This window comes from Akebia trifoliata, chromosome 6 (genome assembly GCF_017979445.1).
Source record: "Akebia trifoliata isolate Shusen 1 chromosome 6, ASM1797944v1, whole genome shotgun sequence".
Classification (NCBI taxonomy): domain Eukaryota; kingdom Viridiplantae; phylum Streptophyta; class Magnoliopsida; order Ranunculales; family Lardizabalaceae; genus Akebia; species Akebia trifoliata.
Genome location: NC_141380.1, coordinates 20,126,689 through 20,148,093, shown reverse-complemented (window position 1 = coordinate 20,148,093; position 21,405 = coordinate 20,126,689). Strand labels below are relative to the sequence as shown.

General features: G+C 38.5%; 1 protein-coding gene across 9 annotated transcripts; it reads right to left on the bottom strand.

Annotated features, from left to right (window-relative positions):
- Positions 1 to 554: 554 nt before the first annotated feature.
- LOC147400380 (uncharacterized) lies at positions 555 to 9,619 on the bottom strand. 9 transcript variants are annotated; one of them, XM_086446048.1, is made up of 9 exons: positions 9,105 to 9,619; positions 8,808 to 8,858; positions 6,236 to 6,364; positions 5,938 to 6,023; positions 5,502 to 5,594; positions 1,649 to 1,727; positions 1,423 to 1,517; positions 873 to 953; positions 579 to 764 (listed from the first exon to the last, which is right to left on the bottom strand). In XM_086446048.1, exons 5-9 carry the CDS (start codon positions 5,590 to 5,592, stop codon positions 595 to 597), a joined length of 516 nt encoding a protein of 171 aa, XP_086302174.1. In that variant the 5' UTR covers positions 5,593 to 5,594; positions 5,938 to 6,023; positions 6,236 to 6,364; positions 8,808 to 8,858; positions 9,105 to 9,619; the 3' UTR covers positions 579 to 594. The 9 variants fall into 9 exon arrangements, with proteins under 9 accessions (XP_086302180.1, XP_086302181.1, XP_086302178.1 ...); XM_086446047.1 differs by lacking the exon at positions 6,236 to 6,364; XM_086446050.1 differs by lacking the exon at positions 6,236 to 6,364 and having other exon boundaries at positions 580 to 764; positions 873 to 950.
- Between the last annotated feature and the right edge of the window lie 11,786 nt (positions 9,620 to 21,405).

Genomic DNA, 21,405 nt, shown 5'->3' with positions numbered 1-21,405 from the left:
AGGAAAGAAAGAGAAAGTTGAAGAAAAAAGTAAAATAGAAAGTAAACTCTATAAAAAGAGAATCTTATATTCTCTTAAGGGATGGTTTTTGAACCCATTTTGGAAGAAACAAGAAAGGTTGACATTCTTGAGAAGGGGCAGCCACAAAAGAAGGAAAAAAAGAAGAAGAAAAAAAAAGTAAAAAACAAAAAACAAAAACTTCTTCTCCAACGTACACTACGTGAAAAAGGCTCATTTTTTACGGTCTTAGCCCGTCAAATTTTGAGAAATTTGACGGACCCTCCCGTCAAATATGCCCGTCAAATATTCTCTTGTAGAATTTTTTTTGACGGCCCTGGACTATCAAATTTTTGGAGAATGGACTTCAAAAAAACAAAAACAAATCCATAGAGTATGACTGTCAAATTTAGAGGTTTAACAAACAATAGCACGGTCCTCTAATTCACCAATCACAATGAACGAAATAATATAAAAAAAATATCAGAAAAAGAAAAAACAAAAGAAAAATCATAAAACAAGCTCCAAATTAAATTAAATAACCCAAAATTAATATACATGTAAACCTCTTTGTTAAGATTGAAAATTCTGTCAAAGCTACAAAGAACTGACAATAATTAAACTAACAAACAACTTTGCAACAGGAACCACCCTAATATAAGAACCTTGAAGCGCATCAACTTTGCATGGTAACTTCTGTATGTGCGCATTCCCTGTACCGAGTTGATAGTTTGCACCATTTCCCCAACTGAAGACCTCCGAAGAAACTGAAAACATAAGTGATCACTCATGATATCAACTAACCCATATATGGAAGTCACAATAACAAAATGAACCTCAGAAGTTAAACATATAGTCACATTGTGATAACAAACCTGAATTACGCTCATTTCCAACAACCTGCAACACAGGCCCGCAGAGGAGATCAACAGGGGTTCGAATTGAAATGAACACTGCTGAACAATTGCAATATCCAAACTTGGTTATTGTGAGTGATACTGGTATAAGCTACAAAAGAAGAGTTTTTATTATGTCCAAGCTACAACTCATTTGACAAATAAGCACAGTTTGACAGTAATAAACTAAATTTCAAGGCAATTCTAGCAAGGGAAGTGGGTCCAGACATGACTTAGTGGGTAAATATGTAATTTAATTATTCAGTTGGCTGGAATGAACTAAGAGTGAAGGGATCAAAGGTCTAGATTCTCCTGGACCATCTTTTCTCTTCTACTTCTCCTTCCCTTATATTATTCTATCAAACATCCTATCTCCTCACAAATTTTAAGTTCATCTACTTCTAGACTAAGATGGGTAGAAAAGTATTTGATGACACATGTATTAGCAATTTCACTCACCATGGTAGACAAAGAATCAAAAAAAAAAAAAAAATTGAAAAAGCACCTAATCAGAAGATCATATGCTTACATGAAGCCAGTAAAACATTGTCTTCAGCAAATCCCTCTCCACCACTAGGCCCATCAAGGAGATCACCTCGCTTGTTTTCAAGACTGCTTGAATATCTATTTTGCAATCCACAAAAATATGAACTAAAATCTAGTGAAAGACTTAAGAGAAGTTATGAGAAGTCAGTGATCCTCCATGACTGATCCAATAGGAAACTTATCAGAGAAAACCAGATATGATAAAGTACCCATTTGTAAGTTGATGATTAGACTGATTCAAGCCATCACAAGTTTCTTTCCGCAACAAAGAAAGGTGGCCCTTGCCACCTGCCATCATACCCTGTTAGTCGTTACAGCCATTTTCCAGTCTCTATGTATTTTCTAACAATACTACTTAATAAAAGAATAGTACCATAATCTTGAAAAATGTATGAAACAATCATTTGTACCTGTGACCAATAGAATCAGTAAAAATAAAATTATCAAAAGCAGCTCTAAAAAACCTATAATAAAAGTCTCTCTAATACTCAATAATCTCTTGGGGTGCATATAATAATTTATGAGCTTATCCCATTGTAATAGTGCAATGGGATACCCAACCAAATCTGCATCTGTCAAGAAAAAGAATTGCTACTGGAATACACCAGTTCAGATGGTATCTCATACGTTACGGTTTTTTTTTTTTTTTTTGTGTTCAGTTGTACATGTCAGCAGTAAGACTACCTCTTTGAAAACTCTCGACTGTGATTAGCCGCAGCAACAACGGTGTTCATTAGAATGCCACGGAATCCACCTGTAGACACCCGAATTTGAGCGGGCCCTCGACGCCAAAATACCCAAAAACAAAAATAAAAACCGTATTGGGCCCTCAAAGCCCATACCTTCAAAAATCTTGTTTTCCTCAAAATAAATGGGCCAATCCTATTCACGTGGCCCATGAATCCCAAAATCATCTATTCCACCCAAGCCCAATCATTCTTATTAAATCCAAGTCCATCCTCATTACCATTCAATTCCCTATCCAAGCCCACACCCAAACCCAAACTACTTTATCCAACATTAACCCAACCCAATCTAAGCCCAAATCCTAACCTAAGCCCAATTCACTACCCAAATCCAATCCAACCCACCATCATCACATCAAACCAATCACCAAGAGATGACACATGTCATCATCCCCTTCCACCTCCCTCATCTAATCAACTCAACCCATAACCCTACCCTAACCTAACCTATTCCCCATCCTCTCATCATCAACAACCAACAACTCACCCATAACCCTACCCTAACCTAACCTATTCCCCATCCTATCATCATCACAACCAACAACTCAACCCATAACCCTACCCTAACCTAACCTATTCCCCATCCTCTCATCATCAACCACCCACCTCACAACCCATACCCTACATACCCTAACCTATTCCCCATTCTCTAACACTATCAACCACCCACATCACAACCCATATCTATCCATCACTTTCCCTTAAAACACTCCCACAAAATCACACCCCAACCCATGCCTCCCATCATCACCCCCATACGTTTTCTCTCTAATCATCTAACCACCATCACCAATCAACCAATCTCATCATCTCCCCCATTTGCCACATGTCATCATCCCTTCACCTCTCCTAAAATCCAACCAATCAACCTCTTACACTACACATCTCTCAAATCTAACACCTTACCTCTTCAACCATCTCTACACTCATCTCTCCAACAACTCTCTTACACCCATCACACCATCACCACATCATCGCACCCCACCAAACACTCTACCCAAATGGATTTGGGTAAGATCCAAACCATTTGGTTAAAACATAACCCATTTCCCCCATTACAAAACTACCCTTATTTCCATCTTAAATTTCATACCCCTCTCATCTCAAACCCATGCCATTATCTATTACTCTCTTCATTCACCCCATTATACCCTTAAAATACATCCCAACCTCTATAAAAACCCCTCCATTCTCCTCTTATAAGAACTAAGGAAAATTTGAGAAAAAAATCCTCAAAACACTACAACTCTCTACTCCTACTCTACTCTCAACACTCAACTCTCAACTCTCAACTCTTAACCTTCTCTCCAACAAGTCAAGCAAAGGAAAAGAAGTCAAGGAAAGTCAAAGGAAGTCAAGGAAGGTCAAGGTGGGTTTGACAAAAGGACACCCCCCCAACTTCCCTGTTCTACTCACCCCTTTCCTACACATTTGCACACACCACTATGGTTTAAATCACCAAAGGGCCCCTTCTTCATAAGGGTGCCCTCAATGATTTGAACCAACATCGAAACCCCTCACACTTGAGGGCACATATCGATTTTCTTTCATTTTTATTTTCTTTTTATTTTTCAAAAAACCGAATCCGAGGTTACCACATTACGTGGATGGAGTAGGGTGCCTAACACCTTCCCTACTCCATAAATGGACCCCCTTACCTTGAATCGAGGTTGGACCACATACACCTTATCTTACGAGAGTCAACAAAAAAATGGAAAAATGACATTGATTTTTCAAAAATACAAATCCGGGTGTCCATTCACACCCCATTTCCAATTTGAATGGTGGCGACTCCAAAAACCCCCCAAAGTGGAGGGATGTTTGAAGAATATTCGAAATCCGTGTCCACACCACCTTTTTCCAATTCGTGAATCCCAGCAATGGTAGTCCCACCAGGTGATGCAACATCGTCTTTAAGCTACCTGGGTGCTTTCCGGTGTTAATGGCATAGCTGCTGCCCCCAAAACCTATAAATACAAACACACGGGCAACTCTTTATGGAGATTATTATTATAAATATATATATATATATATATCTATATATATATATATATATATATATATATATATATATATATCAATCATGTATTAGCCAATTAGTTTAGAGAATCACTGATTAATTCCGTGAATTATCAACTAATTCAGCAAATTAATCGGGCAACTCTTTATTGGGAGATTTTGTGATAGTGGTAGGGATGCTATGCACAGAAGATGGCACCTTCGAATGTGTATGTGTGTGTATTATAAAGGAAATACTAAAGGGCAAAATATTATCTAAATTTTGCCAATTTTCCCATGAGAAGGCTTCCACTCTCTTAATTGTTATTGTTAAACCATGTGGGGTATAGAGACTTATAAAAATTTTCCTTAAAAATATGCCTTAAATAACTACTCATTTCGGATAAGATATCATTCAACTCAAATGTGTTGAGCAAATATTATCATTCAACGTGGCATCCAAGGGAGGTCTTTGGTTGATTAGCTACCTAACCCCTTGGAGTACAGGATACAAAATGGAGTTAGCGATGTCACCAAAGTGAAGAAAAGAAAAAAATGACCCGCTTTTGGACGGTTCTTGTCTCCTCTTGTATACTAATAAGAACGTTTTTCAGCCACACAGACTAACATTGGAAACTCATCTTGTTAGGCCCAATCCCACAACTCGATGGGCTGTCAAATGAATTGGGTCAAGATCTCAAACCACACCAACTTGGACCCAGTTTGATCCAATATATTAGGTCCCTCATAGTATTTAAAAGAGTCATGCTGGAGTTACAGTGAAATTGACATCGTTTGGGACAATGGTGTGCACAGAACCATAGATGCTTCTCACTCATATCTAAATGACAAGCATCTTTCTATAGACACATCCACGTCAACAATGTCCCAAATGATGTCAATTTCAATTTTACTTCAGCATTTCCCTGTGAGTCGTGCTGGGATGACACGAAGAGAGACACAGAGGTGACACAATGACATCGTAGCGTGCACATAACCGTAGATACTTTTCCGCAAGATGCAAGTAAAAAACATTTACAGTTACATGCACTCCACCATGTCATATGTGTCACCTCTGTGTCCCCATTTGTGCCAAACCAAATAAATACTCATATTCATCCAAAATTTTCACTTCTTTCCATACCAACAAATCACAATCAATGTGATATGCACATGTTTGTTTATCAACACAATGTTCCCTAATCACATATTTTAAGCACCCTAGATGCATGTTTCTATTAGGCATAGAAACGTCAAAGAAGAGAGTTAGTAACAACTAACTAGCGAATAAAGAGAGAGACATAGATGGATCATTTACCTCTTACACTCACGCATCTTTTCCGTAAGTTCTTCCAATTGTCGACTTTGCCGATTTGAATCCTTAACCTTCTCCAGCTTCTGGAATCCATTTCTGTGAGGAAATAAACATCATGGCTATTTCAGAAATCCTTACACAATATATGAAATTCATGACAATCCAAAAGGCAATAACGAAGCCTAATCCCAAGGACTTTGGGTTGGCTAAACAAATCTTGCTCCTCTATTCCACTCTATCCAAAAGGAATTATTAATACCATGAATCAAGTTTCTGCCTAGCAAATGAACAAGCACGAATACTGTAAGGATAACTAATATATCATAAACTAGAATAAGATGAGTCATGGTATACACATTTTTTTATTCCTAAATTATGATATAAGAAAATAACTTTAGGTGAACCACATGAAGATAAAACCTTGAGTAAGATATCTCACCCACGTATATGATCCCTTAACTCATCATCTGAAATCTTGGTTCTTGCATAACCAAAAATGTGAAATTCACTTGGTTGTAGGAAACCCTGCAGCGATCCCAACAAGAATTAGTTCATGAACACAATGGGTTTATTCAAACAATTAAAAAACAAAGAGAACTATAAAATTTACTATTAGTATTCAATCAAAGTGATCACTTAATTAAGTCTCATTGATTAGTGAACTCAAACCCCTGTTATGTTTCAACATTCATCATACAAGTAGAGAAGGTGATAATTCTCAAGGTTGGGGGAACAACCTTTTCCGGGTCTTATCAGAAGGCACCAAATATGTGTTGGATCATCCTTTTCCCTCCTCCTTTATCCGGGCTTGGGACCGGGAATGTAAAAGGTTTAATTTTTTCATTGGCGGAGTTAAAAAAGTTTACCTAAAAAGAAAAAAAAAACTATTAGTTACTAATTAAATAATATAAAATAATGTGAAAGTCTTAGAAGACAATAAATGAGTCGTTAAAAACTAATATCAAGTAAGTCTACCATTGTAATATGTAATGAATCAATCAAAGTCATATAGAAATGCATATGTAGTACATATCCAAAGACAATAGAAATGTAATACAAGTCCAAAAGACAGGAGTAGATCATGCTATGATATATGTCATCATACAAGATCAGCTAATGATGGAGCCTATGTCAAATGAATCAATAAGAGCCTATGTAGTACAATTCCAAAGACATATCCAAGAAAAATCCAAAGACAATAGAAGTCCAAAAGACACAAAGGAATCATGATATGATGTCTGTCATCATACGAGGCCATCTAATGATGGAGCCTATATATATATATATATATTTTGATACAAGAAGTTTGTTCAGAAAAATGTGATGTCCACACAAGGAAGTTATGAAAAAAAAATAATCTTGATGAATGGTTATACTGGTTACTTATGCTTCATAAAATTGTTTCCATCGGAATTATTAATATAAGGGGTGGTGGTTTTTTTTTTTTTTGGGGGGGGGGGGCTACTGTACTCATTTGGATAACATAGACATTCTTTTCATGATACTTCCTAATCAAATCATAGATGAACTTCTTCACGATTTTATGTCTCCCATAGTAAACTAGCAATTGCAGTATTTTCTGGTGTTTCAAGTAATTTGTCAATATGTACGTGCTTATTTGGAAGTGTGGGACATGAACTGTCAGATTATCATCACTGTTGTATGATTAGCTTTCTCCAAATTTATGAAAATACAATAATCACCATAATGCTTAGATGGTGAGAGATATGGATCTTCCCCCCCCCTCCCCTTCTCTCTCTCTCTCTCTCTCCTTCCCTCTTTCTCCTGTTTTATGGGTGGTCAGGGTGGAAGAAATTAAGAAATCTTGTATGTATTAGATAATACATTTCTGTGTTCCTTATATGGTCTTACTGGTTATGCCTAAACATGCTTACTTGGGGCATACTAAGGCCTACTGCCTACTGTCAGCGTATCTCAGTACATTTTAGAACTTGGAAATGTTGTGTTGAATGGCACAATATATATTGTGCTAATGGAGTAACGCCATGCTCTGAGATTTGCTCAGAGTTTTGGGCACTTCCGTGTGATTGTGACACCAATGTAACAAGTGAGTGGTATTTTTGAAAAATTTATTTAGATAGAACACTAGTGCACATGGTGACATGATGCTTGTATACTTTAAACAGGCGTCATTACCTGTATTCAAATTTAAGTGCTGAAGCCGTATCTGCATCGTATTGGATTACATTCATCATTTGGAGCCTTGTTATCTCCCTCTCTACCTGATTCTCAAATGTTGTTTGACTTTCCTTTCACCAGCCAAGACCTTTACACTAATCTTTAAAGATATAAAGTTCTTGGATAGAGATTTAGTTTCCAATTCATTTGTCCATGAGTTAATAAGATCCAAGTACATTTTGAGAAAGTGCATTTAACAACTTATCTGTTCTCAAGAAACACTGTCAACCAACATATATAGCATTTTACTCATTGAAGAACATACCCTTATGTCTAACTATTCGATAATGTTATTAATGAAACTATCAGAAAAAAGCTGTTGTACCAAAAAAAAAAAAAGGTGGGGGGGAGGAGGGGTCGAGGTGATCTACCTCAATGAACTTGATTAAACAGCATTTGATACTATAAAGGAAGTATTATTTTTTGCTTGGATGTAGAGTAAGGCATGGTAGAACATAATTTGCCATTTCAGGAATAGAGTGTGCTTCAAAGTTGGTTCAAGTGACACAGATTTTTTGGAAAATATCCAATGTATAGTATGGTGATTCTTCTTTGAAGTTGGATTTCCTGTCCGTCTATTTCATTTTATACTAAAAAGGGGCTCCTATAAGTCATTGCACCGTGCTTGGAACAATAGGATGCGGGCTTAAATGTTGGGAAGGCGATAGCATGACTGTCTTGAGAGAATTAGTGGTGTGAATGTTTCATTCATGGAAGGGAATCATGGACATGGAAATATAACCCCAAGTGAAAGCTTACAGTTATATCTGCATCGTATCAATCCAACACATACTAATGGTCAATTAATCAATCAATATCAGTATGAGATTTTGACAAATAGAAAATGTCCCTCAGCTCTACAATGCCAAGAATGCATCTCATTTGGATTGTTCAAGCGCACTAAACATAGACAAACAAATGACCGATTGCGATGCATTAGCCTATTTATAGCCTTACACTTAAACAACTAAGAATATAAATCATGAGAATCTATATATCAGGTAGAAAAAGAATATCTACTTGTAATTAAATCTATAATCTATATCATCAATGACTCAGTTTTTTTAGGTTGTGAAAAAAACATGATTTTATTCAGGTTGGAGACTTTACCTGTAATGAGTTCAGAATCCAGTATTTGGTAGAACAAGTAGCACTGTAAGTCTGCACAATCAATCAAAATTAATATTATTAAAAAAAAAACCTGAGATGTTGGTCAGAAACATTAGATCCAAGATTCAATCATCAAATTTTTATTTGTTTTCAGGTTTTGTTTCGTGTAAAATTAACACATTTGGGAAACAAAAAATCAAAATTAATATATTTTGTGAAATCCAAAACCCTAGATCTCATCCTCATCAATCTGAACAACGCTATGGATCCATCAACCTGAGAGAGAGAGAGAGTCACCTTCAAAAACAACAGATCACTCCATCGTTTCCAATCTTGAGAGATCGAGAAATCACTTCGAGCGATTAAATAGAGAGCGATTGAGCGATGACATCGAACCAGAGATGAGATCGATATAGAGATGAGATCGAGGGAGACAGGGAGAGAAATCGATTGACGGTGAGAAAGCAATGGAGAGATCGATCGATTGAGTGAGATAGAGAGAGAGGCAGAGAGTGAGAGGTCGATCGATCGACTGTGAGAGAGAGACAGTAAGATTCGACTGTGAGAGAGGGAGAGAAACAGTAAGATTCGACTGTGAGATTGAGTGAGACAGAGAGAGAGGCAGAGAGTGAGGTCGATCGATCGACTGTGAGAGAGGGAGAGAAACAAATCGACTGCGAGAGAGGGAAAGAGGGGCAGCGTTCGGGTTTAAAATTCGACCGAAAAAGTGGTCCATGGGCCGCGGAATTTCGGGTTTAAAATTCGACGGGCCAGGCCCAACAAATTTTTTTAGAAAAAATTGTGATTTTCACGTAGTGGTAGGGGCTGCCTAATGGAGTGAAAGGTGGCTGCTCTCTCAACTCCCTCACTGACTTCCTCTCTTCATCACGTTCATCTTGTTAGAAAAAATAGAACTTGAACTTAAATTGTATTGCTCTGAGGCACGTAGTAATCTACGTTGTCTTATAGACAACAGACGCCCCCACTCCGATTAAACACGAAGATGCAGATGGGTTGCTGGCGAACTTGTCTTCAGGATACAACAGAGCCCAGTTCTAACACAACTGTATATTTCCTCAAAATTTGCACTATTTTGAGAAAATCTGTCACTCAGAATCTCGGATACACGAATGCCTCTTTTTGTAGAAAATTTTTTTTTTTTAAAAAAAATTAGTTATATTTTAACAGAATTAATCTCCATAAATATATATCAATTTAAAAATCACACCCATTCGTAAATGATTTTTGAATCTCAATAGGTATGAAACCCATTGGACCACTAGGCACCTATTCGGATCAAGGAATCCGTTAAGCACCCTTAAGCCCCTTCGACACCTTTCGGTTCGGCCTTGGTGCCTATCCAAAATGGACGGCCCTATTAAATATTTAATTTTTCTCTCTCTCTTTCTTTTTTTCTTTCTTTCTTATTTTATATCTATATATATATATATATATATATATATATAAATAAAATAAAATAAAAAAGAATTATTAAATTTCCATATAGCTTGAAGCCATTAGGAGCTCTCAAGGAGAGAGTCTTTGGAATGAAGAAAGAGTTGAGAATAGGTTCTTATATATAGGTTTAAAATCCCTCCAAAACATTTTAAAAAGCAATGTGGGATTTTAAAAAAATTTGAAAAAAGGAGTCAAAAGAACTTTTACAAATTCCAATCCATGTGAAAAGTTATCAACCAATAGAAATGCTCTTTTTAAAAATTACTTACTTTTCTTTTAACAAAAAGTAAACCAACCATAAAGTAACTTTCAAAAATATCATTTTTAAAATAAACCAAATTAATTTTATTTGAATCAATTTTAAATAAATATTAATCATCATTTATTAACATTTATTTTAACACATCTCTGATCTCTCTCTCATGTGGGCTGCTCTTCTTCTTCAATGTCTCCTCCTCCATGACCTCTCTCTCTCGTTTCCTTCATTCTCTCTTCAATACCACCACCATTAACAACCCTTCTTGTTCTCATCTCTCCCCGCTACAACACCTCTCTTACAGCAGCCCCTTCTTAGCCACTAGGACCAGCCCATTAACAACCTCTATTAACAGCAATCTCAGCCATTAAGACCAGTCCATTGGCAGCCTCCATTAATCTTCAGCCCCAAACGTCCTCAGCTCCCTCTCCTCCACTCTTTCTCACATTCTCCATTCATTCTCCTTCTCTTGGACAATAACAAAAAGAAAAACAAAAGAAAGAAAAAAAGAAAAGAAAAGAAAAGAAGAACAAGAACAAGAGAAAAGGAAAGAAAAAGAGTACGAAAAGAAAAAGGAGACAGCCCCCACTTGTGTCTTCTTGAGTCAAGATACGAAACCCCACTCCATTGCAACTTTGTTGCAACGTCCACCCTGCCCAGCCTTCCTTTCTCTCTCACTTCCTCTCTTTAGACTCCTCCCTCTTTCCAACTCACTATAAAAAAAAACAGCTCCACCTCCTCTCCCAAACGTCCACTGCACATCGCCCTCTTCTCATCCTTCTAACTCTCTCGGACAGCAGTCATCACCACACCCTCTTCACCCATATAAAACAGCCCCTATTCTCACTTCTCTCTCAGTCGAACTCTCACAGTCCATTCCTTTTCATCTTCAACCTGCAGCAACATGATCAACCATTGATTATAGCACCCTTGCTCCCCTCTCTTCTCCTCCATATAACCAGCCCATCTCTTCTTCATAAGTCCCCACCAGAAGTCCCCTCCACTGTTGTTGCTTCACCAACGCCCTCACCATTACAATATCTACAGCAGTCACGTTGTTGTCGTTCCCCTCACAGCAACAGCTGCACCAACGCCCTCCTTGTTACAACCCCTATAGTAGCAGTGCTGCCATCCTCATCCGCTGCTATCGAGTTAAGTCTGAAGGATCCATATCAGAACAACCGTATTGTCTTAAAGGTAAGGTATTTTCATCGTGCTATTTTGTTTTAGGTTTGTATATTTGTTTATTTTTTGTCTTTGTCTTTAACGTAGTTTCTTCCTTCTTCCCTCTATTCTTCTATTTTATTTTTTTTTACTGTCATGGGTCCATCGCCAATTTTTGTTCTTGGATAAGTGAAAATTTTTTTTTGCATTCTTATGTTTTTCCTTGTTTTGTTTTTGAGATTCTTGATGTTACCAATAAATTGTAAGATACTTATTCTCGAATCATTTTTTTTTACCCGTGGGTCAACTCGCTAATTTGTGTGTGATAGAAGCTTACAATCAATTTTTATATAAAATGGGTGTTAGTTGAATCAATGAGTTTGTGCGCACATATGGGTTTAAAATCGATTTTCTTTTTTTTAATAATGGGTATCGAGTTAACTCGCTGACTTGTGTGCATTAGAAGTTTAAGATTGATATTTTTTATTAACTTGCCATGCTAGTTAGCTCACTGATTTGTGTGCACATATGGGTTCGAAATCAATTTTCTTTTTAATAGCACGTGGATTGGCTAATTGATTTCTATGTACATTGGAATTTCAAAGTTGATTTATTAACAAAATAGACATTGAGTTAACTCATTGGCTTGTATGTGCGCATGGGAAGCTAAAATCGATTTTTGATAAAATTGATACGTGAGCCAATTCACTGATTTTTGGTGTACATGGGAATTTCAAAATCGATTTTTTTTTATGAAATGGACATATGAGTTGACAGTGATTTTGGTGGACATTGGGGTGTGAAAACTTATTTTACTTTTCAAAATATTGTCAATGAGTTGACTTGCCGATTTATGTTCACGTGACAAAAATGGATTCTTGAAAATTCACAACTTGCTAATTTTGGGGATTTATGGATTTTTCTTTGATGTAGTAATTTTTCTAAGATCATGATTTTCTATTTTTGGAAAGTTGATATTTGTAAATTGCCAATGTGGAAAACCTAATTTTGATAATTTTCTAATTTGGAAAACCCCTTTTTCAAATTTCTAATTTTGATCTCTTAATTAAGGAAATTTATAATTTCTAATTTAGAAATTTCGTGAATTCCCAAATTAGAAGTTTCATATTCTCAGTTTTCCACTTTAGAAAATTTTCACGAATTCCTAGTTTGGTCGATTTGGAAAATCTTCACATATTTGGATTTGTAATTGAAATGGTGCCACATGGACTTTGAAGCATAGACCGGAATTAAGACTTTTTCAAATATTTCCATCTTTATGTGAAATTCGAGAAATTATATGATATTTGAAAAATATTAGCCTTGAGATTTGTTTAGCAAATGCGATATAATTTGATGATAATAGTGATGATGATTGGACCATAATCTTGACTTTAGTCTTTACCTGTTGCCCATAGGATAGTTTGGATCATAGTAGGGATTGATCATCCTGATCGGGCGGGTTCGGTGCCTAACATCTTTCGAAACTCGTAATCTGACCCCTTACCCATTTCTCTGATCTGTGGACCGACCCGATCTATTTCGGAGTCATTTATGGTTCCTAGACCTAAACTAGGTGGCGACTCCTTTACCTTTCAAAATCCCCCTTATTTACCAATCGGACCCCCTATACGCCACTTTGGTGGAAAATGGGTCGAGGCGATTTCAGTATCTGAGCATAATTCCAAGAAAACCCCCGGTGGCATCTGATCATAATTCCGAGAAAACCCTCGGAGGTGTGTGAGCATAATTTCGAGAAAATCCTCTGCGGTATCTGAGCATAATTCTAAGAAAACCCTCGGCGGTTTCTAAGCATAATTTAGAGAAAACCATTGACGGTGTCTGAGCATAATTATGAGAAAATCCTCGATGGCATCTGAGCATAATTCCTAGAAAACCCTCAGCAGTATCTGAATATAATTTTGAAAAAACCCTCAACGGTATCTGAGCATAATTCTGAGAAAACCTTCGACGGTATCTGAGCATAAAGTAAATCTAGGAGAGAATGAATGAATCTGTGAAAGAATTAACAAATCTGGGAAAGAAATACTGAATCTGGGAAGGAATTAATGGATCTGGAAAAAAAGGAATGCTCTATCTCTCATTCTATGCGAAAGGGTAATGAGTTAGTTTTTGGGAAAAATCAAATATAAGATTGAAAGCGCCCTCGATCCGCGGGGTGCGCGGATCCGCTTTTGACCCTTGAGGTTTGGGAGTCGCCACCTAGTTATTACGGTCTAGGAACCGATCAATGACTCTAAACGGATAAAAACTAATCTAAAACAAAAAAAAAACTGAGTTCGGGGATCATGTTACGGGATTGGAAGGTATTAGGCACCAACCCCGCCCGGCCAAAGCCGGTCTCTACTAAATTCCCAAGTAAATTACATTGCTAAAACCTAGATAAAAAATAAATAAAATAAAAAAAAAATACCTTTCCGATGCAAGGACTTTGTTCCCTCAGATCTGACAAAAAGAGCTCCTTGTACCGTGCTCCCTTGCTTCGTTCTGTTTCCGGATTTGTCTTTGGATCTCCGAGGCAAGGTATCTCCTTGTTTTTGAATCTGAACTCTTCAAATTCGTTGCGGATTTGGGGGTGTTTTTTTAAGGCTTTTGGGTGTTTTCTAGACTAAAATTGAAGGGGGGATGTTAGCTAAGGAGTTGGGGCTCCAAAACTAGGGTTTATGGGGGGCTAGGGGAGCTTCTAGACCTACTTCTCTTAGGGTTTAGAATTTGATACGAAAATAGGGTGTGAGCACCTCTATTTATAGATGTTTTTAGGGGTTGATTTGGATAGAGTTAGTGTTAATTAGAGATCTTTTAATTAGAGTTGTGTTTTAATTTGACTTGTTTTGGTAGAATTGTTTTAGGTATAATTATTTTTAAGTTAACTCTATTAGATAGAGTTATTAATCAATTATAATTCTATTATGACTTTTGGTCTTATTTGATTGACTTTTAATGTTTTGACTTTAGTCTTAATTGATTGACTTTAAATATCTTGACTTTAGTCTCTTAATTGACTTTAATTTTGACTTCAGTCTCACTGATTGACTTTAATACCTTGACTTCAGTCTTGCTTGATTTACTTTTGGTTTTTGGAGAACCCCCTCCATTATTTCTTTAATTCTTTGGACCCCCAAATGGAGGGGTCCTTAAAGAATATCCCACGAACCCTCAACAATTTTGCCTAAGAGCCCGATTGATCGATTTTTTAAATTCAAAATTTTAAATTAATTTCATTAATGTTTAAATTTAATTATTTCATATTTTATTCATTAATTTCGGAATTTTTTATCATGAAAATTGTGAAATTACCGTTTTGCCCCCGGAGAGGACTTTTCACGTTTTAAGTCAGTTTTTGATGTTCTAGGATGTTTTAGAATCGGTTTTTCGTAAGGAATTCAATGAGAATGTTGGTTTGTGTCATTTATGAAATTTTTATGTGAAATGATTGTGAACTTTATGAGGGGCATTTTCGTAATTTTGTCAAATTCTGTTAAAATTGGTGAAATGATCTATTGGTTTCGATTTGTTATTTTATGTGTTCGAGAGAGTTTTCCTAAGCGTAACGTAGGCTCTAGGGTTGTTTTGATGTCAGGGGTATTTTGGTAATTTGATCAATTTTTAGTGATTTTTATCGTGAAGCTTCTTTTTGGTCTGCAAGATGATGATTTCTATGTTTCTGGGGTCGTATTTTCCTAGCGTAGCGTGGTTTCTAAGATTTTGTCAATTCGAGATACCTCATCTGGATTTCTGAAACATATCTGGTAACAAATAAAGCACGGAATACACATCCATCATTGGGAATCCTTGCGATCGGGTTGACGAGTTGATTAATCAGGCGGATGCAAAAATGGGGTGTCTACAGATGCCCCTCTTTGGCAGAGGGTTGAAGCAAACTAGATAGCAAATCTATTTTGGTAGATAGTGCGATATCTGAATGCCAAAGCTAGTGACAGTTCATTTTGCAGCCTGATTTAGCAATCGTCAGGGTGTTCGGATCCTTGAGAATAAAGCTCTCCCCGAATCAAAAGGTTGTCAGGTCCTTGAGCGCAAACTCTCACTGACGGTGTCAGATCCTGAATTTTAGAGAATTCTCCCTGACTAAAAAGTGCAAATGTGCAAGTGTGTGCACTGTGTGAAACTGAGTAAAACCTGAGCATAAATTTAGCATAATCTGAGAATAAACTGAGCATAATTTGAATATAAACTGAGCATAGTTTGAATATAATCTGAACATAGTTCCTGAGCATAGTTCCGAGAAAACCCTCGGCGGTATCTGAGCATAATTCCGAGAAAACCCTCGGCGGTATCTGAGCATAGTTCCGAGAAAACCCTCGGCGGTATCTGAGCATAGTTCCGAGAAAACCCTCGGCGGTATCTGAGCATATTCCGAAAACCCTCGCGTATCTGAGCATAATCGGAAAAAACCCTCGGCGGTATCTGAGCATAGTTCCAAGATAACCCTTGGCGGTATCTGAGCATAATTCCGAGAAAACCCCGGCGGTATCTGAGCATAGTTCCGAGAAAACCCTCGGCGGTGGCGGTAAGAGGAAGGAGAGTATCTGAGCATAATTCCGAGAAAACCCTCGCGTATCTGAGCATAGTTCCAAGATAACCCTGGCGGTATCTGAGCATAGTTCCGAGAAAACCCTCGGCGGTATCTGAGCATAATTCCGAGAAAACCCTCGGCGGATCTGAGATAGTTCCAAGATAACCTTTGGCGGTATCTAGCATAGTTCCGAGAAAACCTCGGCGGTATCTGAGCATAGTTCCGAGAAAACCCTCGGCGGTATCTGAGCATAGTTCCGAGAAAACCCTCGGCGGTATCTGAGCATAGTTCCGAGAAAACCCTCGGCGGTATCTGAGCATAATTCTGAGAAAACCGATGAATGAACGAATAGATGGCAGTTATACTTTGATGTGATGTGATCAATAAATGGCTCTGGGAACCCACAGTAGCGGAAGTCTTCTCCTTCTTTCACAAAGTAACCATTGAGGGTCTTTCGATAGGACTTCATTTTAATGAGATCTGTGGTACGCCTTTGCCTTTTAGCAATGGCCTTATCCCGTTTTGTCTTCCAATATTGGGCCCAATCTTCATTAGTAGGCTTATATCCTAGTCCGAATGTGCCGATGGCCTCTTTAATTAATGGTGCCTCTTTAATACCTTGCTGTTTGCGACCTAAGCCCATACCAGGGAAGAATCTCATTTTCTTGAATATGTTGGCCATGCAACAATTATAGGTATTTTCCATTGGAAAATACTCCTTCATGGCTTGATCCATTGGACTGAGCATACCTTTTCAAACTCGAACCCACTGAGCTCTACTCCCTGTTGTTCTGGTTGAATCTCAAGCAACGGCTTATCCTTAGCCTCAGTATTATTTATGATCCCAACAATTTCAGCATCTTCATGAAGAGTAATTACCAGCCCATCCTTGATAAATTTGACCTTCTGGTGTAGAGTAGAAGGGATGGATTTAATCTGATGTAACCATGGTCTCCCTAACAGTAGATTGAAAGAGGACTGGATATCAATAACCTGAAATTCCACAGGAAATTCAGCTATGCCTGTGGATAGCCGAAGGTGCAAAATTCCCAGTACATCTCTCTTGGTGTTATCATAAGCTCTAACACCTTGATTAGTAGGCTTGAGATCTTCAGTCTTAAATCCGAGACAAGTAGCCGTTTTTAGCGGACAAACGTTCAGTGCACTCCCGTTATCAATCAAAACTAAAGGTACCCTCATTCCGTTACAGTCAACTGTAATGTGCAGCGGCTTAGTATGGTTTGCCCCTTCTTTTGGAAGATCTGAGTCCGAGAAGGATAGAATATTCTCCACGTAAGTTGCCCCCACTATACTGGCTAGCTGTTCTGGAGAAGTATCAAGGGAGACTTGGGCTGTGTTTAGTGCTTTGAGAACAGCCTCCCTATGAGCAGTGGAAGCCATGAGTAAACCCCATACTGAGATATTGGCCCCTGATTTTTTTAATTGTTTGATCACGGAGTTATCCTCTTCGATGCTTTCCTTAGTGGGATCTTCTCCTTCTTTTCTTGCCAGGGCTGCAGGATTTTCAACACAGAGTTCTTGTGGCTTAAAAACTCTTCCACCTCGAGTCATATGTCTAACTTCATCACAGAAAAGGGAGAAGGGCTCATCTTCTTCAGTCAACACGTATGGATCTTCGTCTGTTAAAGATACAGGGTTTTTCAGATTCATCTGGGCCAATAGGTAACTAGTGAACGCGGGACTATCGTAATGAGGTGGGGATAAACAATAGGTATCATCCGAGTTAAATCGAATGGTTCATGGTTTGTGGTAAAAACCTCATCAGTGAAGGCTATCCCGGCAAGGGGGTAACTGGGCGGTTTAACTGGGATTGGATGGATGAGAGAAACAGGGTCGAATGGTGATGGGGTGTGAGAAATCATATTCAGGGTTGGTGGAGGTTGATAAGCAGGTAGTGGATTTGTGGTGACATTTGGTGGGCTAGGGATGGTGACCTTTTTGTTGTCAATAAGGTTTTGAATGGCATGGCGCAAGGTGATACACCGATCCGTGTGATGGCCAGGATTTTGATGGAACTCGCAGAACACGTTAGCATTGTGTCCAGCTGGCAAGGGATTAGGTAAAGGTCGGGGTTGGATAGGGGTAAGAAGCCCTTTTTTCATCAATTTGTGAAGCGCTACAGTGAGACTCATCCCTAGATCGGTGAACTGACGCGGAGTCCGAGGTTGACTTGGGTGAGCTTGGTTATTAGTCCGGGCTGGGGGTTGAGCTGGGGTAACTGAGGTATTGGCGATGTAAGTATGGTTGATGTTGGGTTTGGGAACATATGGTTTCTTAGGCCTGTTATCTGAGGGGTTAGAAAGGATTCCAGAGGCAAACGCATCCTCAAGTTGGCTTCCTGCTTGCAACAAGGATTCAAAGGTAGGGAGGTATTGGGCCACTAGGTGTTGAGCATATCCTTGAGAGGTTCTTTAGGATAATTGCTACTTGTTCTTCTCCGAAGGTCTATCCCACATTTGAGAAGCCTTGGCTCTCCAGCGACCAATGAAATCAGTGAATGTCTCCCCATTTTTCTGTTTAGTTGCTTCCAAATCCCTTCTTGAAGTCTCAATCTCGGTACTGTACTTATACTGATGCCAGAAGGCCTTTGACATGTTTTCCCATGTACCCACAGTAACTGGATCTTGAGACATTAGCCACCGTAGTGCTGATCCTGATAAAGTCCTTTGGAACAATAATGTCATCTGTTCGTCGCTGAGTCCCATAGTGCGCATGTTGGTAACATACACCTTAAGATGTGTTTTTGCACACCCTGTCCCACAGAACTTGTCCATCTCAGGCATCACAAACTTTTTCTGACAAATGGATTCTAGGGATGCGATTCAAAGCTTCAATGCCTGCTGCGATTTCATCAATACCCTTTATACTCTTCATTGCTGACTCCAATTGAGACATCCTATTAGATAATGCCGGATTTTCATCAAATATTCTTCGTCTCCGTCGAGCTCGAAGACTTCACGTGGACGTTTCTCTTCAACCTTTTTTCCATTTGGTCACCTAAAGGAATTCCCGTCGATTCCGAGGTCTGTTCTAACATTTCCACCTTGCCTTTTATATTGCTGATATCATTGGCAAAGGCTGCCAAGATCTTACGGATCTCCGTGAGTTCAGATTCTGACGCCATCTCTGCTTGTTGACTTGGTACTGTGGTTCTTTCTAACCGACTGGACTTACGACTCCAACTAGGAGGTGGACGCTTGAGTTTAGGCGCAATGATAAACCTATATGACCCCATCAAAGGTAGATTTAGTCAATTTCGATATTAACCCCTTGATAACATTTTTAAGAATCATTTTATTGAGGTTTGTGCACCAATCCATTAATTAATCCATTCACACAATGAGTATTTGAAAAGGAGATATTTATTCAAAAAAAAAGATAATTTTATTGAAAATGATTGACAATATGTTCTTATTAAAACATCTTTCAACAAATTTGATTTGAACTATTTTACATGGACGCTTGGTTTTGTCTTGATGGTCATCAGGATTGCTGTCAGGCTTGACCCTCTTGGTTCTAACAACTGGCTCTCTGAATTCTGCTGGTCCGTCCGGATACCCTAAGGTGCGCTTGTTCCATGCTTTCTCGATGAGGTGTACTAACTTTTCAGTCAAAGGCTCGGGGGAAAAGAAAGCTTTGGGTTGAGATAAGGATAACTCTATGGGTACATCATACTGTTCTGGGATCAAATTAGGATGGTAAAAAGATGTTTCTTCTAAACCCATCAGACGGACATAGTAGGATCCTTTGGTTCCTAGAACAGGGGGGATCAGTCATCCACCAAGGGCACCTAAAACCGATATGACGAGCTAAGCGAGAGTCTAACCATTTACTCCAGGCTTTGACTGAGTTGTGACGCACTAACAGGTTTCTCTTGGAGAAGTGTTCTGGCCCATATTCGAGGTTTGAGGGAACATCTACAATCTTAAAACGATCACAAAGCCACATATAGAGTAAGTGGGGACTTCCTTTGAAGCTTTCCCGCTCATCATTTTTTATGGCATCTAGACCTGAGAAGGTTTCAGCTAAGATGAGGGGTACTGGGTTGGCTTTCCTCGAGAGTTGAGAGGCTAAATCTATGAAGGACTCAGGGATAGTTTGGCCATCACTATTAGAGGTCAGTATGTATTGGGCTAGGATTCCTAAGCATAATCGATAGTCTCTAGTGGCTCGCCAGGCTTCGGGTTTTACATTGATAGGATGACTGCGGGAGTGGTACGGGCCCAGTAAAGGTACTAAATCCAGTCTCCCGTTATGGATTAGGGCCTTGGCTTCTTCTTTGGAAATATTCAATCCTGTGGCGAGGGCACCAGAATATCCGGTCTTCAATGAGGGCCGGACTAGAGGTCCTGAAGTGGATATCCCCATAATACCACAAAAATCCTCGTGAGTAGGGCACCAAGTGTATACGCCCAATGTGGAATATGTGAAGGTAGGGGTTCCATCGTTTAGTCATAGCATGTAAGAGGTTCCAGTCTATCTCAAACTCATGGAAGTAAAGAGCACTCCTCAACATGAATCTCCCAAAATTGATCTTCTCTACAGGGTGCATCCCTATGACGGTTGTTTTGACTAACTGATCGATTGGGTTATCGCCGGCGGCTAACATCCTGGTTTGACACAAAAGAGGATTTGTACTCTTCCAATGGTCCATGTAAAAGATTAATTTATTTTCTTTTGGAAAATTTCATTCTTATGGAAAATATTTTCTGAAAAATATATTTCTGGAAAATGTTTCTTCTAAATAACACTTCTTTTGGAAAATAATCTTTTTTGAAAAATATTTTCTTTCTCTTCTTTGAAAATTCGATTTCCATTTTGATTTAACTGGCCCGGTCCATCATGATTGTTGGTTCTGGATGGAATGGGTCATCATTGTAAAAGAATGGATTCTTTACTGGGTGGTGCACCCGTTTTAATTTTCAAAAATAAAATTTCTTTGATCCTTGAGGACAATCATACACTTTGATCTCATCATTCACATCACTCACATACATTCATCCAACAACAGGCATTCATTCAATAAACAACCCGGGAACACCCACGATAAGTTCGAGTCGTGACCTATGGGGAAGGTTTCTAGACTCTAGGCTTACTACGTGCAATGCATTTTTATCTGGCCACCCTTGCCCAAGCACACCTAT